The sequence below is a fragment of the Musca autumnalis genome, unplaced genomic scaffold (genome assembly GCF_047663935.1).
Source record: "Musca autumnalis isolate F117 unplaced genomic scaffold, ASM4766393v1 scaffold_1, whole genome shotgun sequence".
NCBI classification, from domain to species: domain Eukaryota; kingdom Metazoa; phylum Arthropoda; class Insecta; order Diptera; family Muscidae; genus Musca; species Musca autumnalis.
The window spans coordinates 85,893,683-85,921,571 of NW_027411644.1; the positions used below are offsets into that span (position 1 = coordinate 85,893,683).

Genomic DNA, 27,889 nt, shown 5'->3' on the forward strand with positions numbered 1-27,889 from the left:
TAACAATGAAATGTTTTTGGAAATTCGAACTGTAAGGGTACGAAAAGTACTAAATTTAGTACAATTTTGATTTGGGTGAACGGATTGAGCTGGAATGCAGACATTTGGAATGAGGGTCACTGATGAAGAGTAACAATGAAAGGTTTTTGTAAATTCGAACTATAAGGGTACGAAAAGTACTAAATCGTACTAAATTTAGTACAATTTGGATTTGGGTGAACGGATGGCACTAGAATCCTGAAATTTAAAATTAGGGTCATTGTTGGAGAGTAACAAAGAAAGGTTTTTGGAAACTTGAACTATAAGTGCACGGAAAGTTCTAAATGGTACTAAATTTAGTACAATTTAAATTTGGGTACACGGATTGAGCTGGAATCCTGAAATTTGTAATGAGGGTCACTGATGGAGAGTAGCAAAGAAAGGTTTTTAGAAATTCGAATCATAAGTGCACGAAAAGTACTAAATGGTACTAAATTTAGTACAATTTTGATTTGGGTGAACGGATAGGGCTGGAATCCTGAAATTTGGAATGAGGATCACTGATGAAGAGTAAAAATGAAAGGTTTTTGGAAATTCGAATTACAAGGGTACGAAAAGTACTAAATGGTACTAAATTTAGTACAATTTTGATTTGGGTGAACGGATTGAGCTGGAATACAGACATTTGGAATGAGGGTCACTGATGAAGAGTAACAATGAAAGGTTTTTTGTAAATACGAAAAGTACTAAATGGTACTAAATTTAGTACAATTTTGATTTGGGTGAACGGATAGGGCTGGAATCCTGAAATTTGGAATGAGGATCACTGATGAAGAGTAAAAATGAAAGGTTTTTGGAAATTCGAATTACAAGGGTACGAAAAGTACTAAATGGTACTAAATTTAGTACAATTTTGATTTGGGTGAACGGATTGAGCTGGAATACAGACATTTGGAATGAGGGTCACTGATGAAGAGTAACAATGAAAGGTTTTTTGTAAATACGAAAAGTACTAAATGGTACTAAATATAGTACAATTTGGATATGGGTTAACGAATAGGGCCGCAATCCTGAAATTTGGAATGGGGGTCACTGATGAAGAGTAAGAAAGATGTACCAAAGGTCGAAAAGTCCTAAATGGTACTGAGTTTAGTATGATTTGGATTTGAAGAGCTGGAATCCTGAAATTTGGAATTAAGATTACTGTTGGAATATAAAATTGAGATATGGAGGTAGCTTTGGAAAATCGTACTAATGTGCACGAAGTAGTACTAAATGGTACGAAATTCGCTTTAATTTGTACTTGCGTGAACAGATTATTGTTGGAGTGTAGGATTGAGGTAGTTTTGGAAATTCGTACTTATGGAAAAGTGCTAAATGGAACTACATTGGAAATCGTGTACGAAAAGTGCTAAATGATACAAAATTTGGTACCTTTTGGTATTTGCTATATGGTATAGAATTTTGTACAATTTGTGATTTTGTAAAGGGTAGAACTGGAATTTTGAAATTCGGTATTAGATTAGCAATTGGTGTTTAGAGTGGAGGTAGGGAGGAGATTTTGAAAATTCGTACTTATTTATACAAAAACTACTAAATAGTCCCCAAATGGGTTTCAGGGGAACTGGTAAAACTGGAAAAGTGAATTGGGGTTAGGATATATGTTGAATATAAGGAAGTAATTTTTAAAACGTTTACCTATGTGTACGATAAGTTGGGTAACATATTGGTACCAAAACCATTTTAAATAGTTAAGGTACTAAATTTGGTGTTGGGTGTAGGGACAAAACTGGGATTATATAATTTGGAAATACGCTATTTGTACAAAAATACGAAATGGAAAAAATGAAGATCGCTCTAAAATTTGAGACAAAGTTCTGAGTTTGAAAAATTGTACTGAATATTGTTCCATTGATTTGATGTTAACGCCAAGGAGTTTATAAATAATGTACTGAAATTAGGTAGTCAAACGTGAAGTATCTTTTCAAGAAATGTTTTTTGTTCTGACCGCTTTGGTATGTAAAATTGAAAACGTGGTCCAATACGACAATTTTGTTAACTAGAAGGTATTAACCCCCTGATATTAAAAAATCCTAAATTGAAATGCCTTCAACAAATTTTCCGTTATATACGGTTGACATACGCGTGCACATTAAGTACAATTTTTTGTAAAGAAGTTTTCTAACTTTTCATGCCACAAATTCCGAATTTCGGTTGGAAAATGTGCAGAAGATTTTCAAAATACTCTAAATCTTCAAAATATCTCTTCTAATAAACGTGGATTGAAGTGGAGATTTTTTAAATTAAACTTTTATATCCTCTGAGTATTCAAGGTCCAAATTTAAAGAAAATTGGACAATATAAATTTCTTCTTCTTTTAAAATACACTTAGTCGAGAGGTGCCGTTATATGGGGATATCCGAAAACGTGGATTTTTATGGCCATTTTGAATGCCGAAAATTTAACGGACCTATTAGGGTTCTGGACGAAACCGCTAAAGCTAGAACCTTGAATTGTGAATGTACGTGATTGTTGTTGTGAAGGGGTGAGATAAAGTTAAGTGTTTGGAAATTCTAACTGGAAGGGAATGCTGTGTTAGTGAAGGGGTAAAACCAGGAGTCAAATCTGAAATTTGCAATATGATACGTAGTTTTGGAAATTCGCAATAAAAAATATGGTAGCTGTGTAAGGATGCGATACGGCAGATTTTTTTTTTAAATTCTGACTACAATCGAAAAAATATTGGTAATAAAAATAGGTCTTAGTACAACAGAATCTCCAGTATTCACCATTCCCGTATTAAATATTGTTTATATATATTTCGTTTCCTTTCCGCATACGAAGTAGCGGGCATTTGCTAGTATATATATAAAAGAGCCGTGAGGTGAGGTATTCACTGACTGACTGACTGATTCATCAGCGCCCAGACGAAACCGCTGATGCTAGAAAGTTGAAATTTTGGGTGTAGGTTGCTGTTGGTGTATAGGGGTGAGATAAGGCTGGGTTTTTGGAAATTCGACCTAGAAGTGTACGAAAAGTACTAAAAGGTACTAAATATGGTACCCTTTGTATTAGGCAAACGGTAAAAGCTAGAATTCTGAAATTTGGAATGAGGGTCACTGATGGAGAGTTAGAAAGATGTACCAAAGGGTTATTGGAAATTCGAACTATAAGTGTACGAAAAGTACTAAAATTTACAAAATTTAGTACCAATTGTATATTTTGAACGGATATAGCTAGAACCATGGAATTTGGTATGGAAATCAAGGTTGGGAAGTGGTGTTGATGTATTTAAATGGTTTTGGAAAATCGTACTAATGTGTACGAAAAGTACGAAATGGTACTAAATTTAGTACAATTTGGATTTGGGTGAACGGATAGAGATGAAATCCTGAAATTTGAAATGAGAGTCACTGATAAGAGTAACAATGAAAGGTTTTTGGAAATTCGAACTGTAAGGGTACGAAAAGTACTAAACTGCACTAAATTTAGTACAATTTGGATTTGGGTGAACGGATAGAGCTGGAATACTGAAATTTGGAATGAAGGTCACTGATGAAGGGTAACAATGAAATGTTTTTGGAAAGAGGTCCTATTAGTGTACGAAAAGTACTAAATGGTACTAAATTTAGGACAATTTGGATTTGGGTGAACGGATAGGGCCGGAATCCTGAAATTTGGAATGAGGGTCACTGATGGAGAGTAACAAAGAAAGGTTTTTGGAAATTCGAACTATAAGTGTACGAAAAGTACTAAATGACACTAAATTTAGTACAATTTGGATTTGGGTGAACGGATAGAGCAGGATGCCTGGAATTTGGAATAAGGGTTGCTGATGGAGAGTAACAAAGAAAGGTTTTTGGAAATTCGAACTAAAAGTGTACGAAAAGTACTAAATAAAGTACAATTTGGATTTGAATTAACGAATAGAGCTGGAATCCTGACATTTGGAATGAGGGTCATTGATACAGAGTAAGAAAGATGTACCAACGGTCGAAAAGTCCTAAATGATAGTGAGTTTAGTATGATTTGGATTTGGAATGAGTGTCACTGATAAAGGGTAAGAAGGATGTACCAAAGGTCGAAAAGTCCTAAATGGTAGTGAGTTTAGTATGATTTGGGTTTAGGTGAACGGATAGAGCTGGAATCCTGAAACATGGAACTAAGATTACTGTTAGAATGTAAAATTGAGATATGGAGGTAACTTTGGGAAATCATACTAATGAGCACGAAACTAAATTCGATACAATTTGTATTTGCGTGAACAAATTACTGTTGGAGTGTACGAGTGCGGTTACTTTGGAAATTCGTACCTATGGAAAAGTGCTAAATGAAACTACATTGGCTATAAAGTGGTAATTGCTAAACACTTTGGTACCTTTGGGTATTTGCTATATGGCACATTGGGCCCAATGGCAGGTTTCTGAGGCAAAAAGTCTAGTTTTGAAGTCATATATTTGTATAAATTAGTAACGGGATTAGATTATTAACACTTTGAGCCACTTAGAAACAAAATCATTTCAACCTGGCAACGCTTCGTGGTCACATACCGAGCTGTCAAAGATATTGCATGTTACTTTGTAAAATTTTATAAAAATTTATCCAACGAAGAACAAATTTGTTTCGCTCGGCAATTAAAAACCGCTGATTTAATAAACAGTTTTTTTAATGGTTAAAACGTGTAAAGGTATATAAATTAATATTCTGATTAAGAAATAAAAGAAGTTAGATTTGGTAAGGAATATTTGAAGTAGACTTGTGGTGTATTTTTTGTGTAGTTCGTATTGTAGTTTAAATAGTTTTTGGAATAAAACTCGCGGTATTGCGACGTATTGTCGAAACTATATATATCTGATAGAAGGTAATAGTGAGTACTATATGTGTAAAAAAATTTCATGTCCGTATGGATCCGAATACTTATAGAAAATTACTTACAGATAGCGTGACACTTAAAAATTTGGAAATTTTAATTATTGGCTGGGCAATGATAGAGAATCCATAAATGTGATGAATTGGATTTTGGCCAATTTGAATAGAAAAGTCGCTGACGACTCCATGATTGCAGTGGAAAAACAGATCTATAATTTATGTACGCAACTTACCAAAAAGTGGATAAAATACCATTATAGCAAAACACGCTTTTTAAAATACGAGCAAGTGTGGTTAAGTAATGAGACATCTTTTAAAGTAGAAGAAATTAGTGTTCCAAGGAAAAAAGGACGACCTTATGTAGGTTATAGCGGAGGAAGCGAGCGTCAAAAAAGAAAGCTTGCTTCGGAATTGTCCTCCGAAAACGACAACAATACAAAGCTTTTAATTCATGCCGCTTCTGTTTCAGCCAATTTATCGAATGAAAATGATTTGAATTTTATCCTCAAAAAAGCTGTTTCATCTCCATCAGAACCAAATAAAATGAGGGAAAAAATAACTTCCAATGACAAAATGCCAATACCACTCTCACCTGATGAAGCATTAAGTTTTTTAATAGAAAATAATTTAACAAAACAACAATACATAAATTTGAGAGAGTTGACTAAGTCAAGAAATTGTAATATATTCCCTACTTACAAAAAAGTTCAAAATAATAAGTTGGAATGCCGACCCGTTGGACTAACTGTAACGGATTCATCAGCACATATTCCTCTCCAAAATTTGATAGACCACACCGCAAAAAGAATTTTGTCTTTCCAAGAGGACGTTTTGGAGCGAATGGATGAGGTCGACTTAGTTAGTTTGATACTTAGCTATGGTTTCGATGGTGCCACCGGTCAACGTCAATTTAAACAAATTTTTGACAATAATACTCATCAAAGTTTGGATAGTTCATTATTTGTAACCTCAGTTATACCTTTAAAAGTAATAGCATCAAATAATACAGTTGTTTGGATAAACCGAACTCCACAATCCGTACGTTTCTGTCGACCTCTGAAAATTGAATTTGTAAAAGAAACCAAAGACCATATATTGGAAGAGAAGCAAAATGTGGATCGGCAAATATCAAATCTTAAATCGTCGGATTATTATATGGAAAATGGTAGAAAGATAACTGTTAAGTACGAGCTATTTATGACTTTAATTGATGGTAAAGTGCTAAATGTACTAACGGGTACAAAGAGTGCCCAATCTTGTCCCATATGTGGTGCAAACCCGAAAGATTTTTTATCTATAACTGATTTGAGATCGCCGGTATTTCAACCAAAAGAGAGCGCATTAAAATTCGGTATAAGCCCATTGCATGCATGGATTAGATGCTTTGAATTTATCCTTAACTTGTCATACCGGCTTAACATAAGAAAATGGCAAATTCGGAGTGCTGAAGAAAAAGGCATTATGCTTCAAAGGAAACATGAAATCCAACAACAATTTTGGGATAAAATGGGCCTTCATGTTCATAAGCCTAAAAGTAATGGGAGTGGCTCTACAAACGACGGTAATACGGCATGAAAGGCATTTTCTAATACAGAAATGTTTTCATCTATCACCAATATTAATATTGATCTTTTAAATCGCTTGCATATAATTCTTATTGCCATTAACTCCGAATTCGAGATAAATATCGAAGACTTTAAACATTTTTGTTATGAAACTGCAAAGATATATTATAAATATTACGGATGGTACCCAATGTCAGCAACCTTGCACAAAATTTTAGCGCATTCTTTCCAAATTTTACAAGCTTGTGTTGTGCCCCTCTGATGTGCTGGAGAACACGCTTCTGAGGGAAGAAATAAAATTTACAAAAAGGATCGCATTGGTCACGCCCGAAAAGATTCTAGAGAGCATAATATAATGGATGTCTTTAACAGGGCCCTGGATTCTTCTGATCCTTTACTATACACTATATACCTTAAAACCGTGTGTCAAAGCAGAGGACTTTGCAGCTTCCGAAAGATGTTATTTCACTTTTGAAAATACCTGAAGCCCCCGAGTCCCAACTAACAATTACATCAAGTGCGGCTATAAATAGGGACATTCTGGATTCTGATGCGGAGGAGGAGTATTTATATCATTATAATATTGAGTTAGAAGTTGACGAAAATGAACTTTAATAATTTGTTGATAAACATAAGGCTTTTTTTTAAAAAATAATATTGTTTCTTTTTACTGATATATGTATGAATTTGTTAATTGAATTTAAATATAAACTGGATTCCACTATATAATAATTTTTAGCCACTGTTAGTCGCTGAATTATGTGCATATAATAATACGTACATACATTTGTATTATATGTTCCGAACCGAGTATTTGCGTTATTACTATTTTTGGGAGACATTATAAATAGGCTTATTGTGAATGATGCTCAATATCCACTCCACTCGCTTAGTTTGATAAAAATAGGAGGAATTAGTTGAGGATTAAAGTTGAACTGGACTTATCAAATCAAATTTTAAAGGGATCGGAGCCAAATTGTTGGTTTTTCTCGGCTTAAATATAAAATTGGATGAATCATATAGATGAAAGCTATATGTATATCTGAACCGAATCTTACCAAATTTTGTGGAAGTGATTTTATGCTTGTTATGAACATCGGAACGAAATTTGAAAGCTGTAGCTTCTTCCGTTCATTTGTTGCCTCAGAAACCTGCCATTGGGCCCAATGTGTATGGTAGAGAATTTTTTACAATTTGTGAATTTGTAAAAGGGTAGAACTGGAATTTTTAAATTTGAAATTCGGTATTGGATTTGAAATTCGGTATTAGATTAGCAATTGTTGTTTAGAGTGGAGGTTGGGAGGTGATTTTGAAAATTACTACTTATTTATACAAAAAGTACTTAATAGTACTATAATTGGTTTCTGGGGAACATATAAAGCTGGAAAAGTGAATTGCGATTGGGATATATGTTGAATATAAGGAAGTAAGTTTTGAAACGTTTAATTATGTGTACGAAATGTTTGGTAACATGTTGGTACCATGTGAAGTATCTTTTCAAAAAATTTTTTTTTTGTTTTTGTATGATCAATTGGAAACGTGGTCCAATGCGACAATTTTGTTAACTAGAAGGTTTTCACCCCCTGATAATAAAAATTGAAATGCATCAAAAAATTTACCGTTATATACGGTTGACACACACGTGCACATTAAGTAATTTTTTTTTTGTAAAATAGTTTTTTTCTAACCTTTCATGCCACAAGTTCCGAATTTCGGTTGGAAAATGTGGATAAAATCTTCAAAATACTCTAACCCCCATTATTATAAGTCTTCTTTTGTTATAGTTTGGATTTACCGAACAGATTTATAGCGTTCCGGTGAACTTAAAGTTAAAAGTGATGATAGAATTTCAAGGAGGTGCTTCTTAAAATTAACTTTTAATGTAAAAATTATATATTTAATGCCTCCAAATTGGTTTATTTTGCATTTTGAAATCCATCAGATAGTAAAAGAACACATATAATAATGGCCCTAAGTCTTCAAAATATCTCTTCTAATAAAAGTGGATTAAAGTAGACATTTTATATACCCTCAGCATTTATGCTAACGAGGGTATATACACTTTTATACGGGCAAAATGTGCCTCATCGAAATAATGGTTTCAGACACCAAGTATGTTTGGACGAAATGTGTTTCAGACAATTTGGAGTCGATTGAGCAATGCCTGTCTGTGTGTCGGTCTGTCTGTCTGGCTGGCTGGAGCGCACGATAACTCTCGAACGGATGAACCGATTCGGTTCAAATTTTGGCTTTCGTAATATTTTGCCCAAACTTAGTTTAAGTTCGAAGATAGGCTATATCGGTCCACTCCTTCCGGTACCTCCCACACAAAATTTCGGAAAAGTTCAGTTTAGGGCCATCTCTCAAATCGCTTTGATTTTTGTTTTAGCAGGTTGTATTCACTACCCCCAATACGACGGTACAAGTTTCATTAGGGGCAGGTCCATACTTCCTGAGAAAATAGCATGAAAGTTCCAAAAAAACCCTATGACACCATGTGAGGTGGATGATCTGCTGATTCGGTCCAATGTTTAGCCTTAATAATATTTGGTCCAAACATAGTTTAAGTTCGAAGATAAGCCATGTCGATCCACTCCTTCAGGTACCTCCCCCACAAAAGTTCAAAAATGTTCGGAAAAATTGTTCGTATGGTAAGTCTTGAAGGGTGTGACCGAATTGGTCCCTACTTTACACATCCTAATATATCTTCCTGATATAGATCAGGTTCTAATATGGACTATATTTGTCTACTCCATCCGGTACCTCCCACACAAAATTTCGGATAAGTTCACTTTAAGACCTGCTATCAAATCACTTTGATTTTTGTTGAAGCAACTTGCATTCGCTGCCTCAATTACGATGGTAAACGTTTTTTCAGGGTTAAGTCCATACTTCTTGAGCAAACATCCCGAAGGGTGTAAAAACCTTTCAAACTTTCATAATGTTCAATGTAGATCCATTCCTTTTAGTATCTCTTCCGCAAAACTTTTGATCTCTAATCATTATGAACAATTTTGTCGGTTCAAATTCCCAAAATTTTTAAAAACCCCTAAACACATAAGTTTTTTGGGAAGAAATTGTTTCAATATATACAGGCTGAGGGTATATCTCTGTCGGCTAAGCCGACTGATACTTTTTTTACTTGTTAAACTAAACTTTTATATCCTCTGAATATTCAAGGTCCAAATTTAAAGAAAATTGGACAATATAGATTTGTTCTATTATTAAAATACACTAAGTCGAGGGGTACCGTTATATGGGGATATATTCCGAAAATTTTAAGAACCTATTCGGGTTATTGGCGAAACCGTTGAAGCTATAACCTTGACTTGTGAATGTGCGTTATTGTTGTTGTGAAGGGGTGAGATAAAGTTTAGTGTTTAGAAATTCGTATTGGGAGGGAATGCTGTGTTGGTGAAGGAGTAAAAACAAGAAGTCAAGTCTGAAATTTGCAATATGAGTCGCTGTTGGTGTATGTCTGTGATATGAGGTCGTAGTTTTGGAAATTCGATATAAATAACATGTTGGTATTAAAAATAGGTTTTAGTACAACAGAATCAGCAGTGTTCACCACTTCCCTTTCCGCATACGAAGTAGCGGGCATTTGCGATATATATATATATATATATATATATCACAAAGTATATGGTAAAAACCAAAAATGAAAAATGAATGAAAATGTTGTGGAGGGTATAAAAACTTCTGCCCTGTCGAATTTAACCCCGTGCTGTTTCATTGAAAACGATTTAGTTTACACTCCTAAATATAAAACCTCAGTAATTCATAAAAAATACCTTTTAACTCCAGTTGGAATTTTCGGGACTTTACTGTATAAAAAACGCGGTCTTCGAGTTATTCCATTCACTGAAGTCAATGCTCACGGCGTCCCACTTACAAAGCTTAGAAATCTTATCTGTAATTATAAAGTTTTCAAAAATGGGACGGGATCGCGGAATTCTATTTCCAAAACAACCATTAATCATAGACGTCACAATTACTATTGTCTTGAATACCAATACTTTTAAGCTACTGTTTTTGACATTAAATGCGTTCCCGTACACCAAAAAAGTTGCAAAATGTTCACTTTTCTTTGAAATGGCTTCAGCAAAAAATTCATCCCAAAATAATGGGTTTTTATATTACTTTTTGGTATTCGTAACTACTTACAAAACCCCCTACTAACCCTTTATTTTAACAATTGCATGTCGCACTGAATTACTAGTTATCCTATGACCAACATAACCACTAGAATAACTAGTTATTTCATGGCCACTGGAAGTTGAAAAATAAGCTATAAGTTAAACAATTATATTTTCTATTTTCAGAACAGTTGGAGTGGAATTTGTTTTCAATTTCAACACACACACACACTTCATATTTATACCCTACACCACTATGTATTATAAGTTTGTTTTGGGAAAAATTCATGTAACACCGCGAAATATTCTTCGGATACCCCCAATGTGGTATACCAATCTTCATATCTCGGCGAGATAAAGCGATTTTGAGATGTGTGTCCGTCCGTCCGTGTGTCCGTCTGTCCATTATAAATTGTAATCAAACTCCAGGTCGCAGTTATGGACCGATCGTCACGAAATTTGGTATGGAGGTCGGTTTCACATCAGAATAGATCGCTATTTTAATTGGTGATGATCGTGAAATATTTAGCGGGTGAAATGGACCACAACTTTAGTGTGAAAATTTTTAATAAACAGTTTATATCTTTGTTCCTGAAAGACACATTCTTCCCTCGTGAGTTATATCCGGAAGACGATCTCTTGACCTTTCAATTGATGTCAATTATGTTGATGTACGTGATCAGATAACAGACTTACAGCCTAATATATCCAGTTTTTTGTTTGTAGGATAATCATAAACCCGCTAGAGGCTGCAATTATAGCTCAATAGTCACGAAATTTTGCACGAGGTAAGAATTTAGGTTGAAGAAAATGCCTATAATTTTGCATGATGATCTGATATTATTTAGCGGTTGACATACACCATTACTTTTGTATGAAAAATATACAAATTTTATTTTTGGTTCATATTTTCATTCATGGAGGGCATATACCGGCAAAGTAGCCTACATATGGAATAATAACCACTGACCTTTCCCCTGATGCAAATTGCAATAATGAGTCTTCTAGATAACGCACCTACTGCCTGATATATAATGTGTTTTGTGTAGAGAACCACAATTTCCTCCCATGCTACAAATTGTCTCTATCATGACAGAGAAATTTCAGTTCAGTTGTCAAATTGGATTTTTATACAAATATTGCAACATGGGGTCGCCTCACCACCTATTTTATACCTCAGGAGTTAGGGTAAAGGGGATACAAACAAAATACGACCAAATATGTGTCTCATCGAAATATTGGTTTTAGACCCCAAGTATATTTGGACGAAAATCGTTTCAGACAATTTGGAGTCTATTTAGCGCTGTCCGTTCATCTGTCTCTCTTAATGTCTAAATGGCTGGTGCGCACGATAACTCTCGAACGGATCTACCTATTAGAGCCAAATTTTATACAACGTATTATTTTGCCCAAACTTTGTTTAAGTTCGAATATAGGCTATGTCGGTCCACACCTCCCCCAAATAAGTTCAAAGTTGTTTTTGAAAAATTGTGTGAACGATAACTGGCGAACTGAGCAATCGATTTGCTCCAAACTTTCCATATATTATTACTCCTTCCAGATATAGATCGGATAAGACTATATCGGTCCTTAGGGTACCTCCCACACAGAATTCGGAAAAGGGAAATTTAAGAGTCCTCTTGAATCGTTTTGAATTTTCTTCAGCAGATTGTAACTTGCGCCGCAAATCCGCAAGTTAACTCTCAAGGGGATTTTCTGATTGGTCGAAAATTTACACATCGTATTATTTCATCTAGTCATGTGTCAGGTCGGAATATGGACTATATCGGTCCGTCCTTCGAGGATCTCCCACACAAATTTTGCGAAAAGCGCAGTTTGAGGACCCGTATCGGATCTATTTGATCATTATTTTCTTTTTTTGAAGAAGAAGAAGAATGCTCTTTTTACGGTCCCTTTCCCGGGGTTAGTCATACTTCCTGAGATTATAGTCCAGAAGTTCCATACTTGGCACTTCTTGAAATTTCTACCAGACTTAGATGAGGTTCCAATATGAACTCATTCGGTCCACTCCTACGGGTACCTCCCACACAAAATTTCGGATAAGTTCACATTAGGACCTGCTCTCGAATCGCTTTGATTTTTATTGCAACAACTTGTATTCACTGCCCTGCATACGAGGGTACAAGATTCATCAGGGGCAAGTCCATACTTCCTGAGAAAAATGCTGAAAGATCCCTACACCGTGTGTAGGGATTAGAGCGTAAGATAACTCTCGAACGGATCTGCCGATTGGGTCCAAAATTTGGCCTTTTTAATATTTTGTCCAAACATAGTTTAAATTCGAAGATAAGCCATATCCGTCCACTGCTTGAGGTACCTCCCCCACAAAAGTTAAACAATTTTGGAAAAAATGTGCACACGAAAACTCTTGAAGGGAGTGACCGATGTAATCCATACTTTGCACATCCTAATATATCTACCAGATATAGATTTGGTTCGAATATGGACTATATTTGTCTACTTCTTCTGGTACCTTTCACACAAAATTTCGGATAAGTTCACTTTAGGACCTGCTCTCGAATCACTTTGATTTTTGTTGAAGCGATTTTACGACGGTAAAGGTTTTTTCGGGGGCCAGTTCATATTTCTTGGGAAAACAGCCCAAAAGGTGTAAAAATCCCCAATGTCACCATATCTGGCTGTCGGAACTGGTCCAAACTTTAGATCTCCTAATATTTTGTCAAAATTTAGTTTAACTTCTAAAATGGTCACTTCACATTGCCTGAAGGTATACATATATCTGTCGGCAAAGCCGACTGAAACTTTTTTACTTATTTTTTTTATAAAGTACCCGGCCGGCGATGAGTCTTGAACACACAACCATCGGATTCGTAGTCAGACACACAAGCTCTGTGCCACCGTACTCATTGCTTAGTAATGAGTATATAAGTAGTTATTTTTTGTATACATTACCTTGTAATGGGTTACATAATGACTAACGGATCCAATTTTTTGCTGGGGCGCTGAATAGCTTTATCTTTAGAAACTTTTTACACGATAAATTTGGGCGAGCAGAAATGTGCAACATGTTTGCCGGCTTCTGATTGGCTGACACGCAGACTTTGACATTTGTTCCAGTTTTTATGACTTTTCAGCAATTTCTCCGTTCCCGGGCATTTTGGAAAAATGTGTAGTTGGACTTATTTTCGGCAGTTTGCTCTTTTGACATTTTTATCACTAAAAAAGTACTGGAACGAAGAAATTTTTAATAATTTTTCCTAATTACGCAATTGATTTTTTATACACTCAGCCTTTAGGCTTGAAAGGGTATATACCCAGCAAAAAAAGTACTCCCAAAATCATGGGTTTTGTAAGGAATTTTTGGCAGCCGTAACTACTCGCAAACCCCCTTTCTTCCCCATTATTTTTACAAGGGCACTCAGTTTGTAGTTATTTTATGACCACTAGAATAACTAGTTATTCTGTGGCCACTAGAAGTTGAAAAGTAAGTTGAAAAAAATTCTATTTTTAGAACAGTTGATGTAGAGATTTTTTTTAATTGCATCACACTTCTTACTTTTATTTTACTTTATTTTATTTCGCTCGCTGTGCGTGTTGAACACACAAACCCTCTGATTTCTAGCCAAAGGCACTACATGCTATGCCACGCACACGAACATTAAGGGTTGCTTAAGAACTTAAATGTGCAGTGCACATGTGCACCACGAACTGTTATTTTTTAATTAAAAAAAAACTCACGTGCCGACAGTGAGCGTTGAACACACAACCCTAGGATTTATCGTCGGGCACACACTCACTGTGCCATCGTCCTCATTGCATAGTGAGGAGCAAAGTAAGTAGGTTTGCCTTGTAATTTTTTTAAGAAGTATTCCATTTCTTTTCAGATTACTTGTAATGGGAAAAGAAGCTTGTTTACATTACTTTGTAATGGGTTACGTAATGACAAAAGTTCAAAATTTGTCTGTAAAATGGTGTAAACGATAACTCTCGAAGGGAGCAATCGATTTGGTCCATACTTTGCACATCGTATTATTCCTTTTAGATATAGATTGAATTAGAATATGGAGTATATTGGTCCTCTCTTTCGAGTACCTCCCACACACAGAAAATTCGGATAAAGTGAAGTTTAAGAGTTCCTCTCGGATCGTCTTTAATTTTTTAAGAAGGTTGTCCTTGCGACTCTCTTTATGACGGTACAATTTCTTTCTTGCGCAAGTCCATACTTCCTGAGATATTGGCTTAAAAGTTCCATGAAACCCTGACGGCACCAACCAAAATGGCAAATCCGCAAGACGATTCTCGTAGAAGTTTCTGATTGGTGCAGACTTTGCACATCATATTATTTCATCCAGTTTTGTATCAGGTTGGAATATGGACTATATCGGTCCACTTATTCGGGTACCTCCCACACAAAATTCGGATAAAGTGAAGTTTAAGAGCTCCTCTCGGATCGTTTTGAATTTTTTTTTCAGCAGGTTGTCCTTGCGACTCCCTTTATGACGGTATAATTTTTTTCATGTGCAAGTCCATACTTCCTGAGATATGAGCCTAAAAGCTCCAGGAAACCCTGACGGCACCAACCAAAATGGTAAATCAGCAAGATGATTCTCGCAGGGGTTTCTGATTGGTGCAGACTTTGCTCATCATATTATTTTATCCAGTCATGTATCAGGTTAGAATATGGGCTATATCGGTCCACTCCTTCGGGTACCTCCCACACAAAATTCGAAAAAAGTGAAGTTTAAGAGCTCCTCTCGCATCGTTTTGTTTCTTCTCTCTGTAGGTTGTTGTAGCGGCCTCATTTTCAACGGTACAATCTTTTTCCGAAGTAAGTCAATACTTCCTGATATAATGGTCCAAACACCAAAACCCTCCCGGCACATACTAAAATGGCTATTGTGCAATATAACTCTAAAACTTTTTCAAAAATTTCTTTCAAACTTAGTTTAATTTATTATTTCGAGTTTGGTTACTAAAAATGGTATATATCAATGATTTGGTATAGCCTCACATTACGGTACATAAAGATTTTAAAGCAAACTCGTGATACAAAATCAATATATTTTATATGCGGCATAATTATTGTGTTTGGTATTTTTTGGTCAGTGGCTGAGGTTATATCTCCGTCAGCACAGCTGACTGATACTTTCTTAGTTATTTTATGGAATTTCGGTTCAGCGGTAAAATTATCGGGTGGGGTTGATCACGCTGTCCCGCTTATTGAAGGCAATGTGTTTTTGTAGTTACGCTTACTAAAATTACGGATGTTATATGTAATTACACATTTTTTAAAAAATCGTGTTGACCGCGGAATTCTTCTTCCGAGACGACCATTCAGGTTTAGAATAGTAATTACCGTACTATTGCAACCAATTTTTAAACAATACGTTTTAAACATTTTGGATTTCGCGATTTCTTAAAACAAATCGTGGGGGAGGTAGCCCGGCCTCTCCACTTTTTTTATTTAGCGTATTCCATCAGGAACATAAGCCGTTTACATAGAATCTCCATCTCTGTCTATCTGATGCGATATATCTTAATTCATTAAAAGTTTTTCCGGTTTCTGTAAAAATTGTACGTCTCCACGTTTTCCTTGGCCTTCCGCGGCCTCTGTATCCTTGGGGATTCCATTCAAGAGTTGCGTGTGATATTTCGTTGTATGGTCTTCTCAGAGTATGCCCCAGCCAGCAGTATTTTCATCTTTTGATCTGCAGATTGATGTCTTCTTGTTCCGCTATTTCTAATAGGTTTTCATTCGATATGGTTCTAGGCCACCATATTCTGAGGATGTTTCGTAGGCATCTATTTGTGAAGGTTTGCAGTTTGCGTTTTATTTCTTCGTTTACAGTCCATGTTTCTGACCCGTAAAGTAATACGGATTTGATGCAGGCATTGTATATGTGTATCTTTGTTTTAGGTGATATGGCACTGGATTTCCATATATTCTTTAGGTTGAAATAAGCTACTCTCGCCTTAGCCACGCGAGATGATACGTCGTTAATTGCGCCTCCGTCGCTAGTTATGATGCTTCCAAGGTAGCTAAACTCACTGATATTTTGGATTGGGAGGTTGTTGAGATAGAATGCGGTTTGATTGGCATTCCCCTTTATGACCATAGATTTGGTCTTGTCTGCATTGATTCGGAGTCCGCATTCTGCAGCCCGCTTAGAAAGTTCATTGATTTTATGTTGCATGTTTTCTTTTGTCGTGGCTAGTAAAACAATGTCGTCTGCGTATTCTAGATCCTCGAGCTGTTGGTTAATTCTCCACTGGATGCCTCTGTTTTGATTGTTGGTGTATGCTAGTATTTCGTCCAAGGTACAGATGAAAAGTAGTGGTGAAAGCAAACATCCTTGTTTTACCCCGCTGTGTGTTGTAAAGGGATCGCTAGTTTTACCGAGGTGAGACACTCTCATTGTTGCGTCCGTGTATTGTGCTTTAATAAGATTAATTATTTTTGTTGGCACACCTTTTCTCTCTAGAGCTCTCCATATTACGACTCGGTTAATTGCGTCAAAGGCCTTTTCGAAATCGACAAATGTAAGGTACAAAGTTGAATTGAATTCATTGCATTGTTCGATTATTAATCTTAAGCTGTTGATCTGGTCTACGCAGGATCGGTTTGGTCGGAATCCAGCTTGTTCTTTTCGAAGGCATTGATCAAGTGGTTCAAGGATTCGGGTTAGGATTATTTTGTTGAACATTTTACATGCAGCAGGAGTTAACGCAATACCTCTCCAGTTACTGCAATTTTTTAAATCGCCTTTTTTTGGTATTTTTACAATGATGCTTTCTTTCCAATCTGTCGGTACATTCTCTGTAGTCCATATGTGTGTAAGCAGAGGTAAAATTATTTTAGCTACCGTCGAAAGATTAGTTTTATAAAATTCAGCTGGTAAATCGTCTATGCCTGCGGCTTTTCCGTTTTTCAGTTGAGTTATTGCAGTCGAAACTTCTATCAGTGTAGGGGGATTTATGTTTACGGTACCCACAGGGATTGGAGTAGTGTAATTTGAGCTTTGGTATGAATGAGATGGCTGATCTGATTGACACGTGTGATTTAAAACTTCTTCAAAATGTTCTTTCCACCTATTAAGTTGCTCTTCGTCGGTCGTTAGAATATTTCCGTGTTTATCTTTGAAGGGTATTCTCGTATTTGTCTTCTTTCCCGAAAGTTTTCTTATTACTTCGAAAACAGTTTTGAGGTCACCACGCTGGGCTGCTGTTTCGGCGTCGCTAGCCATAGTATTGATGAAGCTTCGTTTGTCATGTCTTGCTCTTCTTTTTACATCCTTGATTAGCTGAGAGAGCTTTGTTTGGAGTTCAGCTTTTCGTACAGGGTTATTTTCTTGCATCGTATCTTCCCTTGCTTTGCGTCGTTCTTCTACCAAGGTCCAAAATTCAGGAGGTAGCCATTCCTTGTTTTCCTTTTGTGCAATGCCAACGATGACTTTTGCTGTCTCTTTGAACGAGTTTTTAATTTTGTTCCATTCTTCGTCCACGTTTGAATTTGTGGGAAGAGGTATTGATGGGATGTTATATTTAGTGTTAATGCTGTTTATGAAACGCTCTTTAACTCCATCCGATTCTAATTTGAGTCGGTTATAGAAGTGGCGTTTAGGCTTAACTAAATTATCGTTTCTTCTATATTTTTTAAGTGTGAGTTTGAGCTCGGCGATTAAAAGATAATGATCGGATGCGATGTCTGCGCTCCGTAGCACTCTCACGTCTTGCATCAATTTAAATCGCTTCTTGCTGATACAGAAATGATCTATCTGGCTTTGGGTAGAGAATCGTGGATCACGTGACTGCCAAGTAATTTTATGGTGAATTTTATGGGGGAAGTATGATCCTCCGACTACAAGATCGTAATTTGAACACGTTTCCAGTAAAAGTTCTCCGTTTTCGTTTTTCTCTCCAGGGCTTTGCTTTCCCATGACTTTTTCGAACCCGGTGTTATCGCATCCAATGCGTGCGTTCATGTCGCCCATTAAAATAAGGATGTCGTCTTTGTCGACACTAGTCAAGGTGCGATTTAATTCGTCGTAGAACTTTTCCTTAGTTTCTAGCTCAGTTACCTCAGTTGGCGCGTAACATTGTACTATTGTGATTTTACCTATGCTGCTTTTAAGTTGTGCTCTTATAATTCGTTCGGAGATTGCTGACCAGGAGATTAGGGAGTTCCGAAATTTCCTGTTTATAAATATTCCAACTCCGTGGGTATGCGGACTTCCTTCATTCCGACCGGAGTATAAAATGCGGTCGCCTTTAGAGTTTGTGAAATCACCGCTGCCGTTCCATCTCATTTCACTTATGCCTATTATTGCGATGTTGAGTCGGGTGCATTCTGCTGATAGCTGGGCTAGTTTTCCAGTTTGATATAACGAGTTAACGTTCCATGTAGCAAATCTTATCCGTGGGCATGCGAGTGTCGTCATCAGGGTATCGGTTTGTTTCGTTTTTCTGGTTTTCGTTTGATTGTTTGTAATCTGTAGAATTCAGCTGCAATGGGTGATTGGCCTAGTGCTGCCTAGTTTGGTGGTAGGGCTGCTACCTTGAATAGAAGTAATTTGATTTGGGAGGTGTGGCCTCCAAACTTGCCAACGACTCCTTAATTTTGTGGTGTCGACCATTTCCTGCTGAGCACCGGTTGTTTGAAGGTTATTCCGCCTATGTTCGGTCGCCATTTCCCCATCTGTGGCAACGGGAGCCGCCGCGTGAAGCCTGGGGTTGACATTTGCTTTGGAGAGGCTGTGTTTGACGCATCACAAAGCCTCGGCCCCCGCCTCTCCACTTAGCTCTATTAAAAATAGCTTACGACCTATTCTCAGACCTGAAAACTTCACATACAAAATTTCATCAAATTCGTCTTAGCCGTTTCGGAGGATTATTATTTCCAACATCATGGCAGTCTCGAAGAATTTTATATATACATAGATAATACTGATAAATATCCACATTACCACTGTGAATTGTAACGGCTGTTATAAAAAAATAAATATTCGTGTAACTGACAAACCACATAAACTGCATGTCTGTACGTTCAATAACTATGTTATTGGCGTTAAGGCGATTAAAATTGGACAACAACAATAAAAAACACATATTCGCATACAACCACATAAAAAACCAAGACATTCAACAAATGGCCAACAAAATGGTAAACAAAAACTAAAAAAATGAAATCATTCGCGTAACACTAAAATAAAAAAATAAATAAAAACAAAACAAGTAAAAAGTCGTTAAGTTCGGCCAGGCCGAATTTTTTTATCCCTCCACCATAAAATAGTCTTAATTAGAATGGAATAATTAGGGTCCTTTCACAATTTTAGGTGGAACAACTTTTCGACAATGGATAGATTCCTACTGCCTCCCAATATTGCTTAAATTACACTGTGCACACAAATGTTGGGGCAGATGCGCCGTGAGTCGATCTTCCGCGTTAAGGCGTGATGAAGTTTTTGCAAGAGACCCTGTAAGCCATCATGAATTAGCATTATATCTTTGTTTGTTGTTTTTGTAGAGCACTTAAGCAACAGTGAAAAAAGATATAACGCTAATTCCTGATGGCCCACAGGGTCTCTAACAAAAATTTCATCACGCCATAACGCGGAAGTTCGACTCACGGTGCATCTGTCCTTCGGGGTTTATAATATACTCACCAAGGCCTTTCTTCCCCAAGAGGAATTTTCCGTGCCTTAGACTTTCACCTCAATTTTGTTGCACAGTGTTATCTAATCTAATCTAAAAAATGGGTTCAGCTAGGTGAAAGGGGCTATATCAAAGAGTCAACCGATCTTTAAATTTTTTGCGGGAAAAGTTTTATAGCTACAGGGAACTTCAAGAGTCAAATTGAGGGTAGTTTCATCAAAACAATGTAGACCCTCAAAAATGGACCCATGTTGACGAATTTTAGTGAAGAAATTTCGTGACCACTGAAAATTCCCGAAAACCGGCAGGTACAGTTATATGGGTGGTATACCAAAACCTGGACCTATGTATATTGACGATTATTTTTGAATAGACAAAATTGTAGCTAAAATTCTCAAATACCGATCATTACAGCTATTTCGGTTAAAAACTGTAGCTAAAATTCTCAAAATACCGAAAATTGGGAGGTACCGCTATATGGGGGCTATACCAAAACATGGACCTATGTTGACGATGTTTGGTAGAGATGTTTCATGGCCACTGAGAACCTCAAATGTCAACTTGCAGATAGTTCGGTTAAAAATTGTGGCTAAAATTCTCAAAATACCGAAAATCGGGAGGTACCGTTATATGGGGACTATACCAAAACATGGACCTATGCCCATATCCTTTGGGATATAAGTTTGTTGATCACTCGGAACCCTAAGTGCCAAATTATAGCTAGTACGGTCTGCAAATGTGGCGAATAACGTCAAAATACCTCAAATCCGGAGGTACCGTTATATGGGGGCTATACCAAAGAGTGGACCGATATAGCCCATCTTCGAACTTGACCTGCCTATGGAAAAAAGACCCTCGGGTGCAAAATTTCAGCACTCTGTCTCAATTATTGCGGACGCTAGAGTTATTACAACAGACGGACAGACGGACAGACAGACGGACAGACGGACATGGCTAGATCGTCTTAGAATTTTATCCTGATCAAGAATATATATACTTTATAGGGTCGCAAATGATTAGTTCCATGTGTTACAAACGGAATGACAAACTTAATTTACCCTCCATACTATGGTGGAGGGTATAAAAACAACATAAGTACCAATAAATGAAATAAACAGAATAAACGAAAAAACGAAAAAACGACAACAACAAAAGAAAAACAAACTAACATTGTGCAAGTGTGTCCCTATTCCGGAACGCATCCTCATCGCTAACCCCCTACAATAACAAAACTAGAAGAAAAACCAAAAATCAAAAACAAAACGAAGCTAAGTAAAGGAAACCCACAAAATAGTGGCTCATAAAAAGTGGAAAATTGTTAATTTAGTTAGTGTTGGGTGGAAAGCGTATTGTCACACACAAGACGACATTTGTCGTTCGTTCGGTCGGTCGATTTGATAGAAAACACACAATGGAAAATGATTATTATCATAAAATTGTGATTTCGTTGGGAGTTTTCGTGAAAGATTCCAATGTGTCTGTCTTAAGTTTTTGAGAGCAATGACCTGTGGCATTTCTTTAGTATTAGTTAAAGGATAGTGATGGTATCCTTTAGCGAAAATAAAAATAATTAAATAATTAACACACCATTCTGTTTGCTCATAAATTTTATGTTTTTTGTACTTTAGCTGTAGCTAAATAAATTAAGTGAAACGTGTTTTTATTAGAGAATTTCAAAAAACGTGTTTGGAATGAAAATTTATTATTAATGAAAAAAAAATCAAAAAATAACAAACCTCATTGATTTGAAAGTGATACCAAAATTTCGTTGGGATAGAACAAAATAATTAATTAATTTAAATTCAAAACACAAACGGATTTACACCATGGCTTGGAAATTTCGAAAAACAAAAATACAAGGATTACAAAGTAAGTAAAAGTTGAAATTTAAGAAAATACAATAACTACGTTCGCTAGATTAATACTTTCGTTGATATTTCTATGGACAAATTAATACTTTATAATCAGTGCATATTGTTATAATGAATAAAAAATATAATTATCTAAAAATATTGCAATGATGGCCCGTGAAACAATATTCAATCAACCTCCATATTTATACAAAAATTTTAAATACTTAAAAATAACGAAGGTACTATATACACTTTGACATACTTAGACCCCAAGTATGTTCGGAAAATTTCCGTTTTAGACCATTTGGAGTCGGTTTGGTTCAGTCTGTCGCCTGTCTGTTTGGTTGGATGATAACTCTCGAGTGGATCAACCGATTTAGTCTAAAATTTCTTAATCGTAATATTTCTTTCAGGGATAGGTGAAGTTCGAATATAGACTATATCAGTCCAGGGGCTGGATTCGTATTCTATGAAAATTTGAAATGAAAAATATTTTCTTTATAATTTTTTTCATTTGACATTTATTTCCTTTATTTTTCGTTTCATATTTTCATAGAACAAGAATCCAGCCCCAGGTCTTCAGTTACCTCTCACATAAAATTTCAAAATTGTTCACACAAGTAAAGTTTAGGAACATGTATCGGATGGGTTTGAAATTATTCGCAGTATCCCAGAAAAAATACTCATTACAAAACCCCCTACTAAACCATTCCCAGCAAAATGTTCGATGCCAAAGATGACATTCAATCATGGGTGCAAGTGATCTAGCATGTCATCTTTTTAGCATCTTCATCGATGAATTTTATATGAGCGTGGACCCCAAAAGATGACGTTTTTTTCTGGATCCTAAGCATGTCATTTTAACCAATGCGTTGACATGTCATTTCCACCAATGCTTTGGCATGTCATTTCCACCAATGATTTGACATGTCATTTTCACCAATGCTTTGACACGTCATTTTCACCCATGCTTTGACATGTCATTTTAACCAATGCTTTGGCATGTCATTTTCACCAACCCCTTGGCATGAAATTTGCATGTCTTGTTTGGAAAATGCAAATGCTGTATTGAAATATGGTTTTCATGAAAAACAAAGCTCTTTATTAATTCAAACGAATTCATGAAATAGCTACAATTAATTTATCAGTTTAGTTTTTCAAAAGTTTACATCCAAAATTGCAATGTAATCACCACCGCTGCAACGCAAAAGATTGCTTCCTCCGTTCTCCGCAACTGATATTCTTTCATCTTACAAAAGGTTTTTTCAATTATCTTCCCATCACCAGTTCAGATTTCAACATGGATTCCAAATGCACTCCTTTAAGTATTTTTATTTCGTAAATTACTTTTATTTTATAATTTTGTTATTTTATAACAACATTTTGGTAATTTATACTCTTTTGTTTAGTGACGGAAATATGTAGGGATCTACAACCCGGCTTGCTTTAGGGATCTCTAAGAACAAAATGTAACGAACGGGGAGGAGAGACTTTTTATGGAAAATACCATTTATGCTTAATTAATTTATTTTTAATTGTTTATTTCCAAAAGTAGTTTCTTCTTTATTTTCAGATTCTTGTACCTTTTCGTTTCGGACTTTTTTTTCAAATTCCAAGAAGCGAGACTTGATTGATTTCATTCTATGTCAGATTTAGAACAGACAAGGGAACTTTTAAAATAGCAATGTGTGCAGTCCGATTCTATTTTTAGCTCGATGGTTGGGACTTCATATAATACCAATTGTTTAGAAGTTTTAGTTGTTTGATATGCAGGAAATGTAAGACAACATCACGACGACAGTTCTAACAACTTTAGTCTGTTCCAGAAACTGCAAGAATCTACTTATTTTTACTACGATAACAATTTTTCCTTTATGTTATCGGAAAAAATAGTAAAAATTAGTAGATTTTTGCAGTACTGGAACATACCAAAATGAAAATAAACAGGTGTGTAAATAAAAACACAAACATCATCTCTATTGGATCGATGGAATGGGTACAAATGCTGATGAAAAGATCGGATCTTTCACGACTTCCTTTGCATTGGTTCAAATCCTAATGAAAAGATCAGATCTTTCACGACTTCCTTTGAACCAATGCAAAAGATGACATGAAATCACGTCATCGCAAAGAACCCCTTCCGTCAAATTTTGCTGGGTTATTTTTACAAGGGCATGTCGCGCGAAATGAGTAGTTATTTTTGGCCACTTAAATAAGTAGTTAAATGAGTAGTCACGACTAGTTGTTTAATTAATTATTTAAGTGGTCAAAAAATAAATACTTATTTCGCGCGACATGCCCTTGTAAAAATAATGGGTTAATAATAATGATTCAGAAATCAATTTTCCTGGCGAAAACGTCCATTTTTTCCGTCACCGATTTTAATATCTATATAGTATTAATCATATTGAAACAAAGGAAACCAAACAAATAAGTCAAAATATTGGAAGGTGTGGGTGTAGCGTGATCCCTAAAACGACAATTTTCCCAGATTATAATACATAATTTTTGAAAATTTCGGCAGAGAGAAATTGCTATTTCTTGTAATTTTTTGTTATTTTTCCTAAGTCCCAATTTACATTAGGCGAGTTTACTTGCGGCAATTGTCAGTTTGTAGGTGAGAGAGGGTGTTGAGAGGCAAAGGGTTACCATATGCCTCACCTCTCTCTCCTACAAAATGACAATTGCCGCAAGTAAACTCGCGCAAAGTAAATCGGGACTAAGGAATTTTATTTATTGAAATTTTAATAGACTAAAGGCCTGCGTACATAAGCTGCCTTGCCGGCTTACCTTGCTTACTTCTGATAAAAGAATAAAAAAGAAAAGGGCAACCCAATTCGAAATTTCCTCGGCCTTCTTTATTCTTTTATTTTTATTATGTCAAAAATGAAGCAGGAAAGCAAGGCAATCAGGCAGAGCAGCTTATGTACACAGGCCTTAAAACTTTAAGGAAACAATATGGAAAAAAGTTTCCTATGGCTGAAAGTGTCCTCTTTCAGTTCATATATACTATTAACATTTTTTTAAATACTAGCAGACCCCGGTCCTCGTTGCTGGCCCGTCATAATAGTTATAATGACAACTTTTTATGGACTTTATGCTTAACAGCTCAAAATTCGACCATTGATGCAGCTTAGAATTTATTATCGTCCCTGTCCCCTGTCTTTATCCTAAAGCGCTTTTATATGTTTTAGTTTATCATGGCTGATAGACCGTTGAACATCACCATTAAAAGAAATTTGTAAATATATCGTTTTTGTTGATCGGGGGCGCAACCACCGTTGTATCGAAAATTAATTTGCAAACCGATGCACTCATAAGTTTAGCAAATATAGCGATTATAAAAAAATAGTCGCCTAAAATTCATCTTCAAATATATAGCATTTTGGACCACGGTAAGAAATATCTTACCATTTTCCGAAAATTGTTTGAAATTAGGTTCAGTAGTTTTGGAAAAATAATGTATTGAAAAGAGTGGGCGTTGTCATCAGATTTCAAGATATAACATATTTAAAAAAATGGGCGTGGTCCGGTATTTTTGGCTCCAAATATACACCTAGGGTACACACAACCCCATTGACTCCCAAAATTTGTGCTGATACCGATATAAATATAAGTTGGGCTTATACATATAGTGTTTAAAAGAAAGGCGTGGGGAAGGTAACCCATATCATTCGAAAGTCATAACCAGGGTTTCGGAGTCGGAGTCGGAGTCTACGAGTGGGAGTCGAGCAATTTTGCTGGAGTCGGAGTCTGAGTGGAAAAAATAACTCGACTCCGACTCCGGGCAATTTTTTCTACAATATAAAAATATAACATTAAATTCGGGACACGAATTTTTTTCAAAAATCATTATTTATTTTAAAAGAGAGATAAAAAACAAACGTCTTTTATATAACAAAAACGTCTTTTATATAAGCACTACAAGTCTTCTGTCAGAAGATTTGGTCTTCTAACAAAAATCTACTGATCTTCTAATCTTGTCTTTTGTGAGATGTCATCTTTGTCTTCTATTAAAGGATCTGTTGGACTGCTGTGAAGGACATTGTGGTAGCTATGGGAAATCTTACTGATTACACTGTGACATAAAATGGAAGTCAAGGTCTAGGGGTAGAAAATTGATGTTGGGAATGAAAGCCCCTATTGATATTGATCCCACAAAAATATATGCTGATCGGTTTTCATTTCTGTCCACCATTTCCCAAAAATCTAATATTTTTTACAAAATCGATCAATGAATGACAACATTTTGATAACCTTGTTTTTACAAAATCGATCAATGAATGACAAGATTTTGATGTCCTTTTTAAGCCCACACAAAATTTTTGACAATCGGATTATTAGTTTTCGAGCTAGAGTTGTCACCGCAAAGCGCTTCAATAAGAAAGGGGTTTCGTGGACTGCCATTTGCACAAAACTTCTTAATATTCAGAAAGCAGATTAAATTATGCTCTTTCAGATGAAGGGAAAATCTATCACAAAAGTTTCGTAGTTTTCTAGGAAAAATATCATGAAAAGGGTTTTTATTGGGATTTTTAACTGGGCGTCACCTCTTAAGGCTCTCGAAGAACTCTAAACTGTTGGCTTATATCCATTTTAAAACCTGGTCATGAATTGCTTATAATTTTTACTGCATGTAGTCCTTATGATTTGTATTGCCCCTTCATTTTCACATAGTCTTGTGCCAGACTATGAAAATTTTTTGAGCTTATGGGTAAGAAGGCAAAAGGGGATATCCTTCCCATCCTCTATCTCCTAAAAGTTAAAAAATGTTTATGTTATATTTTCAATGTCTTGTAAAAGAGATATTTTCTCACGAAGAAAAGTTCCTCCTCTTCCTCTCGTGCAAAAAACCTACAAAACTGACAAATAATTTCTGTATTTTGTTGCTATTTTCCAATGTATGATTCAATAGAAACAATATAGATATAAATTTTACTTCGTATTTATGTTCTGTAGTTCAATATTATATTCGAACGAACAACAGATTAGCCTATATGGACCCAAATAAACAAAAAAGTAAAAAATTTGTGCACATTTTATTAATTTTTAGCGGTATAGGAATTTACTCTCGGAGTCGACCGGTCTGGAGTCGGAGTCGACCCGTCTGGAGTCGGAGTCGACCCAAAAATGCCTCGACTCCGAAACCCTGGTCATAACAACGGAAAACATTGCGCTTTTGCTGCAAATTTGATGTAAATCGGTTCAGTAGTATTGGAGATATAACATTTAAAAAACAGGCGTAGTCAGGTCTTTAGGCCCCAATGAAATACTACATTGTTGATTAATCCGTAAATTTTTAAACCGATAAAAACGTAATTTTTGCAAATATAGCGTTTTTTTAATTATCGCATAGGAGAGGTACCCCCGCCCCTCTGGTTTCGCTGACAATTTTAGGAAAATCTGTTCAGTAGTTTTTGCAGAAAAACTTTAAATTGAAATGAAAATTGACAAAAAGTGGGTGCGGTAAAATTTTGTTTCTATAAAAACCTAAGTTGGTTTACGACGGCATTTGATTTTATTCATAAACGATATGGCGTTTTTATACCCTACACCACACTGTGGTAAGGGGTATTATGTCTTTGTGCATTTGTATGTAACATACAAAAGGAAACGAAATGGACCCATAGTTCCTTTTAGGGATATACATATATAATCACTTTCTGAGTCGATTTATGCATGTCCGTCCGTCCGTCCATCTGTCCATGTATTTTTGTTCGCAACGTACAGGTCGCATTTTTTGTCCGATTTAGCTGAAAATTAGGGACTGCAATTTTTTTAGCCATAGGAAGAACGCTATTGCTTTTGGTGAAAATCGGTTCTGATTTGGATATAGCTCCCATATACACTT

General features: G+C 35.9%; 1 protein-coding gene across 11 annotated transcripts in view; it reads left to right on the plus strand.

The window, feature by feature from the left end:
• boss (G protein coupled receptor bride of sevenless) overlaps positions 1 to 27,889 on the plus strand; it is a 69,155-nt gene that overhangs the window by 27,120 nt on the left and 14,146 nt on the right. For 5 of the 11 annotated variants that reach the window (XM_073983809.1, XM_073983848.1, XM_073983839.1 and 2 more), the window contains exon 2: positions 21,814 to 22,054. The exons of 1 other annotated variant lie outside the window; for it this stretch is intronic. In XM_073983809.1, coding sequence (XP_073839910.1) covers positions 22,012 to 22,054 — 43 coding nt within the window. In that variant the 5' untranslated portion in view covers positions 21,814 to 22,011. Of the gene's footprint in view, positions 1 to 16,038; positions 19,695 to 21,347; positions 21,662 to 21,813; positions 22,055 to 27,889 lie in introns of those variants that run through there. 5 more of the 11 variants (XM_073983892.1, XM_073983902.1, XM_073983859.1 and 2 more) reach the window with 4 other exon arrangements.